The sequence below is a fragment of the Babylonia areolata genome, chromosome 24 (assembly GCF_041734735.1).
Source record: "Babylonia areolata isolate BAREFJ2019XMU chromosome 24, ASM4173473v1, whole genome shotgun sequence".
Lineage (NCBI taxonomy): Eukaryota > Metazoa > Mollusca > Gastropoda > Neogastropoda > Buccinidae > Babylonia > Babylonia areolata.
In genome coordinates this window covers 30,534,160-30,548,242 of record NC_134899.1, presented here as the reverse complement: position 1 = coordinate 30,548,242, position 14,083 = coordinate 30,534,160, and the positions used below count along the sequence as shown (strand labels likewise).

At 40.0% G+C, this 14,083-nt stretch overlaps 1 protein-coding gene across 1 annotated transcript; it reads left to right on the top strand.

The window, feature by feature from the left end:
* Window positions 1-13: 13 nt before the first annotated feature.
* On the top strand, window positions 14-11,627 carry LOC143298853 (lysosomal Pro-X carboxypeptidase-like). Its single transcript, XM_076611853.1, has 9 exons — window positions 14-193; window positions 2,511-2,651; window positions 3,700-3,801; window positions 4,956-5,137; window positions 6,013-6,167; window positions 7,589-7,761; window positions 8,164-8,325; window positions 9,573-9,760; window positions 11,411-11,627. Exons 1-9 carry the CDS (start codon window positions 14-16, stop codon window positions 11,607-11,609), a joined length of 1,482 nt encoding a protein of 493 aa, XP_076467968.1. The 3' UTR covers window positions 11,610-11,627.
* The last annotated feature ends 2,456 nt before the right edge of the window (window positions 11,628-14,083 follow it).

The window sequence follows — 14,083 nt, the reverse complement described above, 5'->3', positions numbered from 1 at the left end:
GGGTGAAAATCACATGACAACAATTGTGTTCAAAATGGTAGACGTGCTGAAAGTTTTCGGTTTTCTTTTTCTGGTTTACCTGCACTCAAGCAGAGCAATAATCCTTGGAAAATTTCACTCGCCTTATAATCCGAAGATTCATAATGCTTTGCCCAGTGGATTCAGCTACAAAACGTTGTACCTGACTCAAAATGTAGGCATTCACTGACACTGCTTGTAACAGTGTCTCATTTTGTCTCATTTTCTGTTTTGCTCGTTAAGTTCAGTCTGCTCCACTCAACTGCACGTCTCCAGTCAACTTCACGAGCATACCGCGCGATGTGTGCGCGCGCGTGCGTGCGTGTGCGTGTGTGTCTGTGTGTGTTCACTTGCAAAGAGGTTCAAATCGTACACATTGATTCATCTATTATTGCTTTCCGTAAGTCTAGCATGAAAGGTAGAGCACGATGCTTTGCAAATCGGTGGGTGAGGGGGGGTAGATGATGAGGTATGTGTGTGTATGCATGCCTACACTGTGGGAGCAATGGAATATTGGAACGTGCGGGTGTGCATATATATATATATCTTTGTATATATGTGTGTTGGGTTGGGGGTGGGGGATATAGGCGTATGTGTGTGTGCTTGTGCAAGTAAGGGTTCATCTGTGGTGTGTGTGTGTGTGTGTGTGTGTGTGTGTGTGTCGTGGAAGCTGTTATACGTAGCCTAGAAATGAGTGTGTGGAGGAGGGGGGTAGAGGAGGTGCAGGGTAACGTGTGTGTGTGTGTGTGTGTGTGTGTGTGTGTGTGTGTGTCGGGGCTCATGTACGTTTATGTGTATTTGACTGTGCTTTCATATCTGTGAAACTGCATGTTTGGTGCATATCTGTTATGCATATGTGGGTGTATGTGTGAATGTGTGTCTCCATGTTTTACATTTATTTGCTTATTTATCATCATTGCTGTCTTTTAAAAAAAAAATTATTTATTATTATTATTATTATTATTATTGTTATTATTATTACTACTTAAAAATTTTTTAATTTTTTTTTATTTATGTACGCTTATAGTTGACTTCATCAAGTTTTTGCGCCTTATACATATTATTATTATTATTAGTAGTAGTTTTTGTTTGTTTGTTTTTTTTTGGTTTTTTTTTAATGTATTTATCTATTATTTATTCACCCTTTCTTTTTTTTTTCTTTTTTTTCTCAAGGCCTGACTAAGCGTGTTGGGTTATGCTGCTGGTCAGGCATGTGCTTGGCAGATGTGGTGTAGCATATATGGATTTGTCCGAACGCAGGGACACCTCCTTGAGCTATTGAAACTGAAACTGCCTTGCGGGTTGGAGAGAATTTAACACCAGGCCGTCAGATTCATTACCAGGGACTACAGATCAAGGGATCCAGGCTGCTTGACGTAAATGCTACAAATTAAAAAAAATACTACCTTTAGAGGACCATCACATAATCATACGAGTTATGACTCACTGCAATGTTTAGGATTGTTGACAGTCAAATACCCGTCTTACCACCTGGAAAGTTCTTGACACCTGCAAGTAAGACCAGTAGAAGATCCAAGTCTACATCATATAAAGACCATGGTACAGACAATATTGTAGAAAGAAGAATTTTCATTAACAGCAAGGGCTTTGTCATTCCATTCTGTCAGACAGATCAGCTAAAGAACTCATTTTTTGTAAAAACAACAGCAGAATGGAATCAGCTGGAGGAAAGAGTTGTGAGTGCAGGGATGACCGCAGCATTCAAGGCGGCCATCAAAAGATTCCTGCCAGCTACTGTTTTCCATCATCAACAGTAGCTGTTTTTTTTGGGTTTTTGTTGTTGTTGTTGTTGTTGCATGCACTCTCCCAAGTGCCGTTGCGATGATGGCCATATTGGCCCCTGCAATATGTATATCCTAATCCTGATCCTGAAGGACAGAGTCCACACACTTGATACAGTAATACAGTAAACCACTGGTCAGGCATCTGCTTGGCAGATGTGGTGTAGCGTATATGGATTTGTCCGAACGCAGTGATGCCTCCTTGAGCTACTGAAACTGAAACTATGCATAGTAGTCTAGTTGTGTAGGGGTTTCTGTAAATGTGTACGATGTGAAGCTTATGCCCCTTCAATTATGATATTATCAGTTTAAATATTCAAATATTGCTTTTGTGTAGTGGCCTGCAAATTAGTGCAATGCATGCAGTTATATTATTAACCAAAGCCTCTGATTAACTGCACAAATCTGGGTATTTTATCCAAATGATTTAAAAATAATAATTTTGTCATTTATGCAGGTTTTCATTCCAGATGTTAGCAAATACTGAAATAGGTATAAATTTACACATTTTTCTCTTGAATATTTGTATTGCAAATGTAATGCCTATAATTTTTTATTATGATTATGCTGTATTGAATTTTTATTAAAAAAAAAAATTTCCATGTGTCTTTTGTGTGTGTGTGTGTGTGTGTGTGTGTACGTTTTGTGGTGGTAGCTGGTTATGTATCTTTATTTTATGTCTTTGCGCAGGTGGACCATTTTGGATTCCACAATGAACAGATATTCCAGCAGCGTTACCTCGTTGCCAACCAGTTTTGGAATGACAACGGTGGCCCGATTTTCTTTTATACTGGGAACGAAGGAGACATCACTTGGTTTTGTAACAACACTGTCAGTACTAACAACTGATATATATTATGATCTTTTTGTTTGTTTGTTTGTTCTGTATCTTTCTCTTGCTCTCTCTTTCCCTTTCTCTTTGCTCTACTAGTCTCCATTGCTCACTCAGTCACTGTTTCTTCCCCATATATCTGTCTCTAGAGCTCTCTTTGCCCCAGCTTTTGTTTCCTGTCTGTCTGTCTGCTCTTCTGTTTGTGAGTCTGCCCCTTCTCTCTGTGTGTTCATCATAAACTCTCTATATCTGAAAAAAAGAAGAAAAGCACTACAAAAGTTTGTTATTGTCTCTGTGTGTCTCCCTGTCTGTGCTGATACTCAATTACAGTGACTCACACATCCATGGATGTATATATATATATGCACAGACACAGACACACACACACTCACACACACACACACACACACAGAGCAACATACTGTTGCACATACACGCACGCACACATGCACACACACATTCACACATACATCCATTGACAGACACACAAGCACACACACTCATTTACAAATATGCACACTTTATATTATGTAATTCATAGTTTTTCTAATCATTATTGATTATATATATAAATGATACATCATTTGCCTGATGCAGAATGTATAAAGATTATAAAATACACAAGTTTACATCTCTGTAAACAGCAAAGTTTCAATAATTCAAAAGGTTTGAAATGCTCAGATGATGCATATGTTCTTGTCATGTTCATGATATTGTCTTTTAATGTTTTAAAGGTCTAAATTCACACTCAAGTAGTCAATATCAGCAAGAGATGACCCTAGACCAATTGTTGTTATTAAACTGATAATAAAACCAATATTAGTGATCATGAAGACAGCTATCAATATTCCACAGAAGCCTGTAATTAGTGTAAATCAAGGTCAGTACATACATTCATACATGTATACTTTAAACACGACTTAATCAGTTAGAAGATATTGATTTATGATTGGTTAATTACTAAGTATTTATAATGCTTATGTCTTTATTCTGCAGTTTGTTTCTCAAATTTGAATTTATCATCATTGTGTTTGATCTTATTTTCAGGGCTTCATGTGGGACATCGCCCCAGAGTTCAAGGCCCTCTTAGTGTTTGCTGAACATCGATACTATGGGGAATCCATGCCGTATGGAACGCATTCCTATTTGGTAAAATGTTCTTGCGTTTTGAACTTTTATGGAAAATAAGTTATTTGATCTACTCATTTCAGTCCACTTTCCAAACAGTCAATGTTGATTAGCATGAAATAATAATATATGATCATGATGATCACGATGAATAGCAATCTGTAGTTTGTGTGTTTGTAACATCTGTGTTTTGGTGTTTAGAAAAAATAGAAAGAGTGAGTATGTCTCTTTCACTTTTAGTGTTTTTGTACGTGCACATGTATACATGTGTGTGACTGTATACGCATGTGTGTGTGCTGCTCAGTTATTTGTCATAATTTATTCCAACATACTTTAAAGAAGTTTCTGGATGCATATATATGTTAGGGGTGGGGAGAGGGGGTGGGTTGTTTTTACATCAAAATAATTTCAACAAAGTAAATTTTTCAGCCAAAACAAATTTTGGTTGTCTAATACACAAGTTCACAAGAAAAGCCCCATGGCTTTTTTTTCAGCCATCAGTACAGTGAATTCACAGGCACTGTGTCTGTGGCTTTGCACAGGAAGGCAGGCCAAGTCCTCTCCTTCCATCATTTTAACCACCCCCAGCCAAAGTCAGGTGCCCATTTACACTTAGTTGGAGTCAGGAAAATCAGAGTAAAATGTCGACAGGCGCAATAGCTGAATGGTTAAAGCGTTGGACTTTCAATCTGAGGGTCCCGGGTTTGAATCTCGGTGACGGCACCTGGTGGGTAAAAGGTGGAGATATTTCTGATCTCCCAGGTCTACATATGTGCAGACCTGCTAGTGCCTGAACCCCTTTCGTGTGTATACGCAAGCAAAAGATCAAATACGCATATTAAAGATCATGTAATCCATGTCAGCGTTCGGTGGGTTATGGAAACAAGTACATACCCAGTATGCACACCCCTGAAAGCAGAGTATGGCTGCCTACATGGCGTGGTAAAAACGGTCATACACGTAAAAGCCCTCTCATGTATATACGAGTGAATGTGGGAGTTGCAGCCCACGACCACAGAAGAAGAAGAAGAAGAAAATGTCTTTCCCAAGGACACAAAACCAATACCGAAATGGGGCCTCGAACTCCAAGGCCTGTCAGATTCTGCCATGACACCTTCACACAGAAATAGGATGGATATTAATTTACACCAAATAACAATTGTCTCCACTGGCAGAACGCCTCCATGCTGAACTACATGACAGCTGAGCAGGCACTGGCAGACTTTGCAGAGTTGATCCGCTACATAAAGCAGACAGTGCCCGGAGCACACAACAGCCCTGTCATTGTCATGGGTGGCTCCTATGGTGGCATGCTGGCTGCCTGGATGAGACTGCGATATCCGAACCTGGTTATCGGGTATGACAACATCATTTATGACAGTTTTTTTTGTTTGTTTGTTTTTTTGTCAGATGAATTCTTTTTTTTTTTTTTTGTCAGACATGAGAATGCAGTAACCAAACCTTGTCGATTATGACTGCGTAATTTATGACAGTTTTGTGTTTGTTTGTTTTTTTCTCAGGTAAAATCAGTTTGTTTTTTGTTTGATGAACTTAGTTTAATAGCAATGTATCACGCATTCTTCTGCTGGACGTTTGTTTTCATCACCAAGTTTGTTTAGCTATATGTTTTTCTCCCAGTGATTGTCAAATTTTCTCATGCCCTTTAATTTCTCACGGGCTTGATGCGATGTAAGTTATCATGAACATTCCTCCACTGTGCCTGTCATGGAGGTCCAGACTGGCTTCTCCCAGTCAAGTCTCTTTTTCATTACCTTGGAATAGAAAGGCATTATTATTGTCATTTAAAAAATAAAAACACAAGAACTTGGGATTGTGTGCATGGATTTTTTTTTCAAACACTTTTCCTAATAACATTTTTTTTTTTTTTTAAATAATACAATGAGCATCCAGAAAAGCAACAACAAATAACTAAACACACATACAAAACCCCAAAATAAGGTATCATTTCTATCACTCAGTGGAAGAAGAACAATACGCTAAAGAGTACATTGAAGTCACTTTTACTGTTTTAGGTAAACTTTGCTGATGGCGTTCTAATTATTTCAGTCAGAGTCCACATACAAGATAAGCACACAGTGCCAACAACATGTATAAGGCAGAATGAACACATAGTTGTAGAAATGTATTGCTTTTGATATTTATGACAGCTGTAGTTGTGAAATATATAAGGTGTAGTTCAGAAACCCCCAAAATAAGTCCTGTTTTTTTCAGTGCTCTGGCAGCCTCTGCCCCCATCTGGATGTTTGAAGGGCTGTCCCAGTGTGACAGTTACTTCAGCATTGTGGAGAGGACGTTCCTTACAGGGTCGCCGCAGTGTGTGGACAACATTGGTGCTTCCTGGATCGCCCTTTCCAGCCTGTCTTCTCGTGAGTCACTGGTGACATTGTTTATTTTGTTTTATTTCTTTCAGAATCACAATCGCTTTTATCCATCAGTCAATGAATCAATCAGTCAATCAGTCAGTTAGTCAGTCAGTCAATCAATCAAATGACTTTAATTCATAAAGACACAAGGAAAATTGGTGTGTTGGTGACAAGATAATTGTATAGCATGACATATTATTTTAGTGAAATAACATTTTACATGTATTCATGAATTAAAAAAAGAAAAGAAAAAAAGATCAATAGCACATTTGAAACATACAAAAGAACATAGTATATAAAACAGCTCCAAAATATCAGTTATTATCTCTCTTAAAGAAAGTAAGATTGGTATGAAGTAGGTGATACATACAGATTGTATTATATTTTGTATTGTACTGCACTGAATTTTTGTCGCAACAGATTTCTCTTATGTGAAAATGAGATTGCTCTCCCCGGGGATAGCGCATAGCCACAGTACAGTGCCACCCCTTGTTTTTCTGTCTAGTGTCTATTTTACTATCGAAGTAGATTTTTCTAAAGAATTTTGCCAGAGACAACCCGATTGTTGCCATGAGTTCTTTTACGTGCACAATGTGTATGCTGCACACAGAACCTCAGTTTATAGTCTCATCTAAGAGACTTAGAATTAGAATAACTTTCATTGTCAGAATCAGAATCACTTTCATTATCTCAGAAGCGTTAGAGAGTGGTGTGAAGTCCTAGATATATGTACATACATATTACGAGTAGAAAGTAAAAGATGGCATATAAACCCTTAACTGCTTCTGACAAATTTAGTCACCGGTGAAGGGCTGTTGCTTGACTGAGGTAAGATTGAGATTGCAGGTCAGGATGTTGGTCACCATCATCTATTCCAACTTCTCCTTCTGAGGGTGGCGTTACTTTTGTTCACTGAAACCAGTTGCACCTTTTAAAAGTACGCAAGACAATGTTGCACTTCAAGTCTGTGCCTCACTGACCTCAGTTTCGCCAAGGTTCAGAAGTCATAGGGTTGAAATGGAAATGACGGGTGCAATAACAGAGTGGCTGAAGCGTTGGACTTTCAATCTGAGGGTCCCAGGTTCGAATCTCAGTAACGGCACCCGGTGGGTAAAGGGTGGAGATTTTTCCGATCTCCCAGGTCAGCATATGTGCAGATCTGCTAGTGCCTGAACCCCTTTCATGTGTATACGCAAGCAGAAGATCAAATACACTTGTTAAAGATCCTGTAATCCATGTCAGCGGTGGGTTATGGAACCAAGAACATACCCAGCATGCACACCCCTGAAAACAGAGTATGGCTGCCTTCATGGCGGGGTAAAAACGGTCATACACATACAAGCCCACTCGTGTACATATGAGTGAACGTGGGACTTGCAGCCCATGGACGAAGAAGAAGAAGAAATAGAAACTCCCTTGTGCAGCTGAGGGTCTGGAATTCATCAGTCGGACGTTCAGTCTGTGCACCCCGCTGAAGACCAAGGGGGACCTGGAGGCCATGGTGGGGTGGCTGGTCAATATCTACGGTAACCTGGCCATGGTGGATTACCCCTACCCTGCTGCCTTCCTGGAGCCACTGCCTGCCTGGCCCATCAAGGTCAGTTCTGTGTGTGTGTGTGTGTGTGTGTGTGTGTGTGTAGATATATATGTGTGTGTGTGTATATATATATATATATATATATATATATATATTATATATAAGAAGAAGAAATATATATATATATATTTCTTTTTTTTTCTTTCTTTCATTTGTTTGTTTCTTTCTCTTTTCATTTTCTTTCTCATCATTTTGGAGACTCTCAAAGCCTAACCAGCTGTGCTAGGTCTATTTTATTTGAAAGACAGGCATCTGATTACCCCCTCCGTCCCTCCATACAACCTCTTTGTGGTTATTACATTTTTATAGATTGAGTCATTGTGGTGTAACACATTATGGATCAGTCCAGCATGCTTTTCGCCCCCTTTGAAACTGAAAGTGAAAGTGAAACTTTCTGGGCAGGAGTTCTGCAAGTTCCTCTCCCAGCCGTACCAGGGGAAGGAACTGCTGCAGCAGCTGTCAGAGGGGGTGAAGATGTACTTCAACCACACAGGACAGGCCTCCTGCCTCAACATCTCCCAACAGGCCTCTGACGACCTGGGCGACCTGGGCTGGGATTACCAGGTGAGAATCGTTGATGTTTGGACTTTTCACACTTCTTTGGGTATCGGCCGTTATCAATCAAGAGACGCCGAAGAGAGCAGGTAAAAATTGTTGATGCTTGGTCCTTTCACACATCCTGGAGTAAGGGCTGTCAACAAGAGACCTCCAAGAAGCCAGGTAAGAATTTTATTGATGTCTGGGCCTTTCTCCCATCCTGGGGTATAGGCCGTCAATAAGAGGCCAGGTAAGAATTGTTGATTGCATGGGCAATTCACACCTCTTAGGGTACTAGCCATCAACAAGAGATGCCCAAGAGAGCAGGTAAGAATTGTTGATGCTTGGTCATTTCAACCTTCCTGGGGTTTAGGCCGTCAATAAAATGCCTCCAAGAGACCAGGTAAGAATTCTGTTGATGCTTGGGCCTTTCTCCCATCCTTGGGAATAAGCCATCAACAAGAGGCCTCCCAGAGACTTTCTATGTGTATGGCTGCCACTGCACTGGGAGTGGATGGGTCTGGTTCACCGTTCTTCTGTATCTGTGTCAGTGAAGCAACTTGCGCCAACGGACGGGTTGTGTGGCGGCTTGAACTTTGGCTGTCAGGGTGTTGTGCTTGTGCACAGTTGTGTTTCTTTGCACATTTGTGTGTGCGCGCACACTTGTTTTTGCATGGTGTACTTGATGAATGTGTAGTTATGTGTGTGTAACTTTTTGTTGTAAACACCATGAGCTCCCTGCCTGAGAGGTGTGATTTTCTAAATCTGCATTATATCAGAAGTAGCAGTAGTAGTATCATTAGAAGAAGTAGTAGTAGTATTGATATTATTATTGTTATTGTTCTTTTCATTTCATTATTATAATTATTATTATCAATATTATCAATATTATTATTAGTAGTATTAGTATTATCATTATCATCATCATCATCATCATTATCATCATCATTTTTATTATTGCCGGAAAAAGAGGGCGCTACTCAGGGGGGCAAAGGGGAGGTTACCTACTTCCGGGAGTTTATCGGCTGTAGTTACTTTTGTTTTCTCCGCATAGACGGATAGTAGTTTGCACAGGACAGGAATGTCAGACCCCTGTTGGAGTCTGCACTAGTGGGTCACCGTAAGTATGTTATTTAAACGTAATTTTAGATAGAAAATTTCTTTTTATTTATTTGTTTATTAATTGTGTGTGTGTGTGTGTGTGTGTGTGTGTGTGTGTGTGGTTGTTATCATTATCATCATTACCATAAACTGTTTGTGTCACTGTCTGACAGGCTTGCACAGAGATGGTGATGCCCATGTGCTGTAACAACGACACCAGGATGTTCTTCAGTATGCCCTGGGACTTCAAAGCCTATGCTGCTGAATGCAAGGCCACTTGGGGTGTGTTGCCCAGAGAGGACTGGATGTCGCTCAGCTTCTGGGGCAAAAACATCACCTCCGCCTCCAACATCATTTTCAGGTAGAGAGCGTGCTGGCATGGAAACCGTTTCGGTGAAAATATTTGAGAGAATTATTGATCTGTAATTGGAGAAAGTATAGGAAAGAAAAACAGAACTGTCAGCTGTGGAATAAGACTTACTTGGATGCAACCAATTTTACAAGTGGCAGTTGTTGTTTTATACAGATTTTCTCCATTTGCAGGTTTTATGGGCTCAGTAGTAATCTTTTTTTTCTTTTTTTCTTTTTTAATCATACTTCCTGTTGATCCATGATTAGACTTCCAGGGAGGTTTAGTTAAGGTTTTTCTTAAAAACCACAAAAATACTTACTGGTATTCTGTTCAGTCATTCATGGGCAACGTCATGTGTGCGTGTTTATTAAGCTGGGACTCATTAATTCAGAACTGCCTGGTATGGGTGGGAGCATTTTTGTGTTACAATATGGATTTCTGTAATAGCTTGTGGGAGGGGGGAGGGGGGGAGGCAAATACTTTTTTTTCTTCCTTTGTTTCACTTCATTTCAGTATTAAGACATGCATTTCATTGAAGATATTTTGTTTTAATTGTCATGTTTTATCCTGGTATTGAAATGAAAGGGATGAACACTGTTGTTTCTGAATTGCTTCTCACTGTGGGATGATTGTTTAATATGTTTTAATGCTGCTGAATCTTCTTGCTACTTATCCACAAAACATAAGATTGCTGAAAAAAAGAAAAAGAAAAAGAGATTTGATAAATCATTAACTGTAAAGAATGATAAAGGCTTGCCATTTGACTGCTGCTAACCAGTATGCTTGTCACTGAAGGTCTGTCACCTCAGTGAGATAAGACACCGCCTACAGGTCAGGATGTCAATCACTGTAACATCTGGATTTCTTCATCTTGGAGGTGCATTACTTTTGTTCAGAAAAAAATCAGTTACACCATTGATAACTACACACAAAAAAGTTGTAACTGAGCTGCATTACTTTTGTTCAGAAAAAAATCAGTTACACCATTGATAACTGCACACAAAAAAGTTGTAACTGCGCTTCAGACTCATGTCGCATCGATCCCATTTCACCAAGATGCAGCAGTCAAGGGGTTAAGTGAAGTGTTCAGCAGTCAAGGGGTTAAGTTAAGTGAACTCATCAAATAATAAAGAGGGTGTGCAGGCCCACTTTCGTGGTGGACTGTTCGTCGCTCACACAGTGAGAAGTAGGTCATATGACGACACAGGCAGCCCTCCACTGTAACTGGCTTCTCTGAGTTTGCACAGCCTTTGTTCGGACAACTTTTTGGCAGAGTTTATAAAAGGATCAGTTCGAATATGTAATGGCAGATATATAACAAGAAACAGGCTCAAAGTAAACATAGAAGACAAGAGTAAATAACAGGTGTAATTATAAAACCAAATATATCTTGTAAACTTGCAAAAATTAGTCATCAAAAATGTTCAAAATCCTTTCATCAGTATGATTTCCACGACAAAATTTTAGCCTTTCAGTGTCCCAGAAAAGAAAGGAAACTGCAACGCACATGCGCAAATGGTTCTTGCTAAAAATAACCAGGGAACCTCCATGAAAATAGACTAAAGTGGGTCTGCACGCCCTCCCTAACGTTGTCGTCATTCATTCATAATGCACGAAAACGACAAACAGAATGTTTGACCCCATGACTCTGTCCCCCAGTAACGGACTGCTGGACCCGTGGTCTGGCAGCGGGGTCATGAGGTCGCTGTCCCCTGACCTCATCAGCATCCTGATCCCCAGCGGTGCTCATCACCTGGACCTGCGAGCCAAAAACCCCATGGATCCCCCCGACGTCCAGGCCGCTCGCCTGAGGGAGAAGTACATCATGAAGAACTGGCTGTATGGAATTGGACACTGAGCTGGGGGGGTGGAGGGGGGGGGGTAAGGGTAGGGATGGGAGCTTGTTTTTCTATTGTTTTTGGGTTTGTTTGTTTTTTCAGGTTCTGTGGGACCAATTTTTACAGCTTTTCACCCACCCTTGATTTGGCAGTGAGTGGTTGGCTGGGCTATAAGCAACAAAGTCCCTCACACGTGTTTCCTATTTGCTGTGCAGACTTTGCTAGGGAAGACAGGGTATCATGGGTTTTACTCGATTGTGTCTATAGGCCTGTACCTATCCCCTTGACTTTTTTTTTCTTTTTTTTTTACCCTGTTCCATCAACTGGATGGCTTCAGTTGTACTATCCCCACACTGCTCATCTTCCCCCTCCAACCCCACCTTCAGAAGGGGCCATGGCCTATACTGATTAAACTATTCGAGTTCGAGTTCGAGTTCCCCCCTCCAGCCACACACAAGTTCATCCGTTGCAGTCACAGTGACAGCAGTCCACAGGTAAGCATTGATGTTAGGAGGCCACACACCAGAGGAGACCCTGCACTGCTGCTGAGATTTCAGTGCTGTTAAGTCGTGTCTCTTCTGATTTGAAATACTTAAGACGCCACATTCTAAGCCCCCTGCTGAAGACAATAATTGCTAAGTCACGGAATCAGACTGAGCATCCCTTCCAGAGTGGGGGCTGCCACCATGTCCCCTCAACAGTACCCCATGAATCTGCCACCTCTGAAAAGCAACAGGGACTCACCCCAAGCAAGGAAGTGGAGGGGTATTGAAACTCAGGACATCACCATGAGACCAGAACATGAAAGGCCACAGAATTCATCTCCTTGATCATTTGGCAGGGGGTCTAAGTGTACTAGATGAGTAAAAGTGTGGGGTATTAGCAAACGGGGTGTGGCATAGGCACTGATGTTTATATATCTGTTGTTTTCTGCTTAAAACTTCTAGCTTCTTTCATTTGAATATGATACTGTATGTTTTTTCTTCTTTGATGTGTTTAGCTACCATTGATATTATATGTAAAGTATATAAGTGCAGAGTACTTGAGTTATAATGTTTAGTTCTTGTCAAGTTTATTTCATTTTATTTGTAGAGTATACTTTGAGGTACTTCTATTTTCATTGAATTTTTGTGCAGAGGACTTACCCTACTTTACTGGTGGCTTGATTTTCTTGTGCTTGACACATTACTTTATTGGAAGTTCTGTTTTCTTGTACTTTACTTTTATATGGTGACATAGTACAAGTAGAAGCAAGCTCTGAGCACTTTAAAATGAATCACATAATAAAATATCATTAAAGCACTCTCATTATAAACACACAATTTACAAAACCCATGAATTAGTGTATGCTTTCAGTTCAACACAGTCACACTCAGTTGTGACTTTCCAGCACAAATATGTAAAAAAAAAATGTTAGTAACAACTAAGGTAAGAACAATGACAGTTAAATTTCATAAGTGTATGAAAGAAGCACAACAGATGTCTTGCTGTTTTCTGTCCACATAACATTATAGTGTTAATGATAATGATAATAATGCATGTCATTTCTAAAGTGCATTCTTTCAGAAAAAGTCATTGTGCATGCATGCACACACAGAGAAACATGTGGACTCACAGACACAGCCCACATGCATGCAATACAGTGGCAAATATAGATAACGAGAAAACCCACCCAACAACACTTACAGAATGTTTACACAAAAGCTTGTTTTTAAAAAAATCTTACTTTGATTTTGACTGAGTTCAAGCTGGTGTAATTCATTTCTCAGACTAGCAAGCAGTGAATTTGAAAGGATCCAGTTTGAGTGAATCTCCTCAGTATTGCTGTATACTGGAGTATATGGCCACCTCTTTATTGGTGATGTGTTTCCCCTAGCTTGAGTTTGACCTCTTGACTGCTAAACATTGGTGTAATCAAATCAGCATGGCAAGAATTGACAGTGCAGTTACTGCTATTTGTGTTTATTTCAGCTGTGTCATTGATTTTGCTGAACGAAAGTGATGCAGTCCTAACAGAATGAAGTGCAAATAAAGAATGGCTACGGACTTCCTTACCTGTATGCAGTCTCACCTGTATGCTTGGTCTTATCTCATCGATATGACAGCCATTCACTGATAAACATACTCGTCTGCAGCAGTCAAGAGGTTAATATATATGATTTTTTCCCTTTCTTTTTTCTGAATGAATGTGGAAAGGTTTGGGGGTGGTGCTCACAATATTTGACAAAGAGTCATAGTTTAGGATGTCCTATGTACATCTGCAGTGCTGTGAAGAGGCAAAGATACTGTGTCCTGAGTACTGATTTATCTGTATCAACTGATTGTTTCCCTTGTAACTGAGTCGAGTCTGTATCAGTGTTTTCAAGGTGATTTAGCATGTTTGTTTTGTTGTTATTGTTTTTTATGACTGTGTGCATTTTGTGTATGAAGTATGGCTTTAGCAGTGCACTCAGTTGTTGTAGGGGGTCTGTCCACAGAAACTGCAAACTAGTTG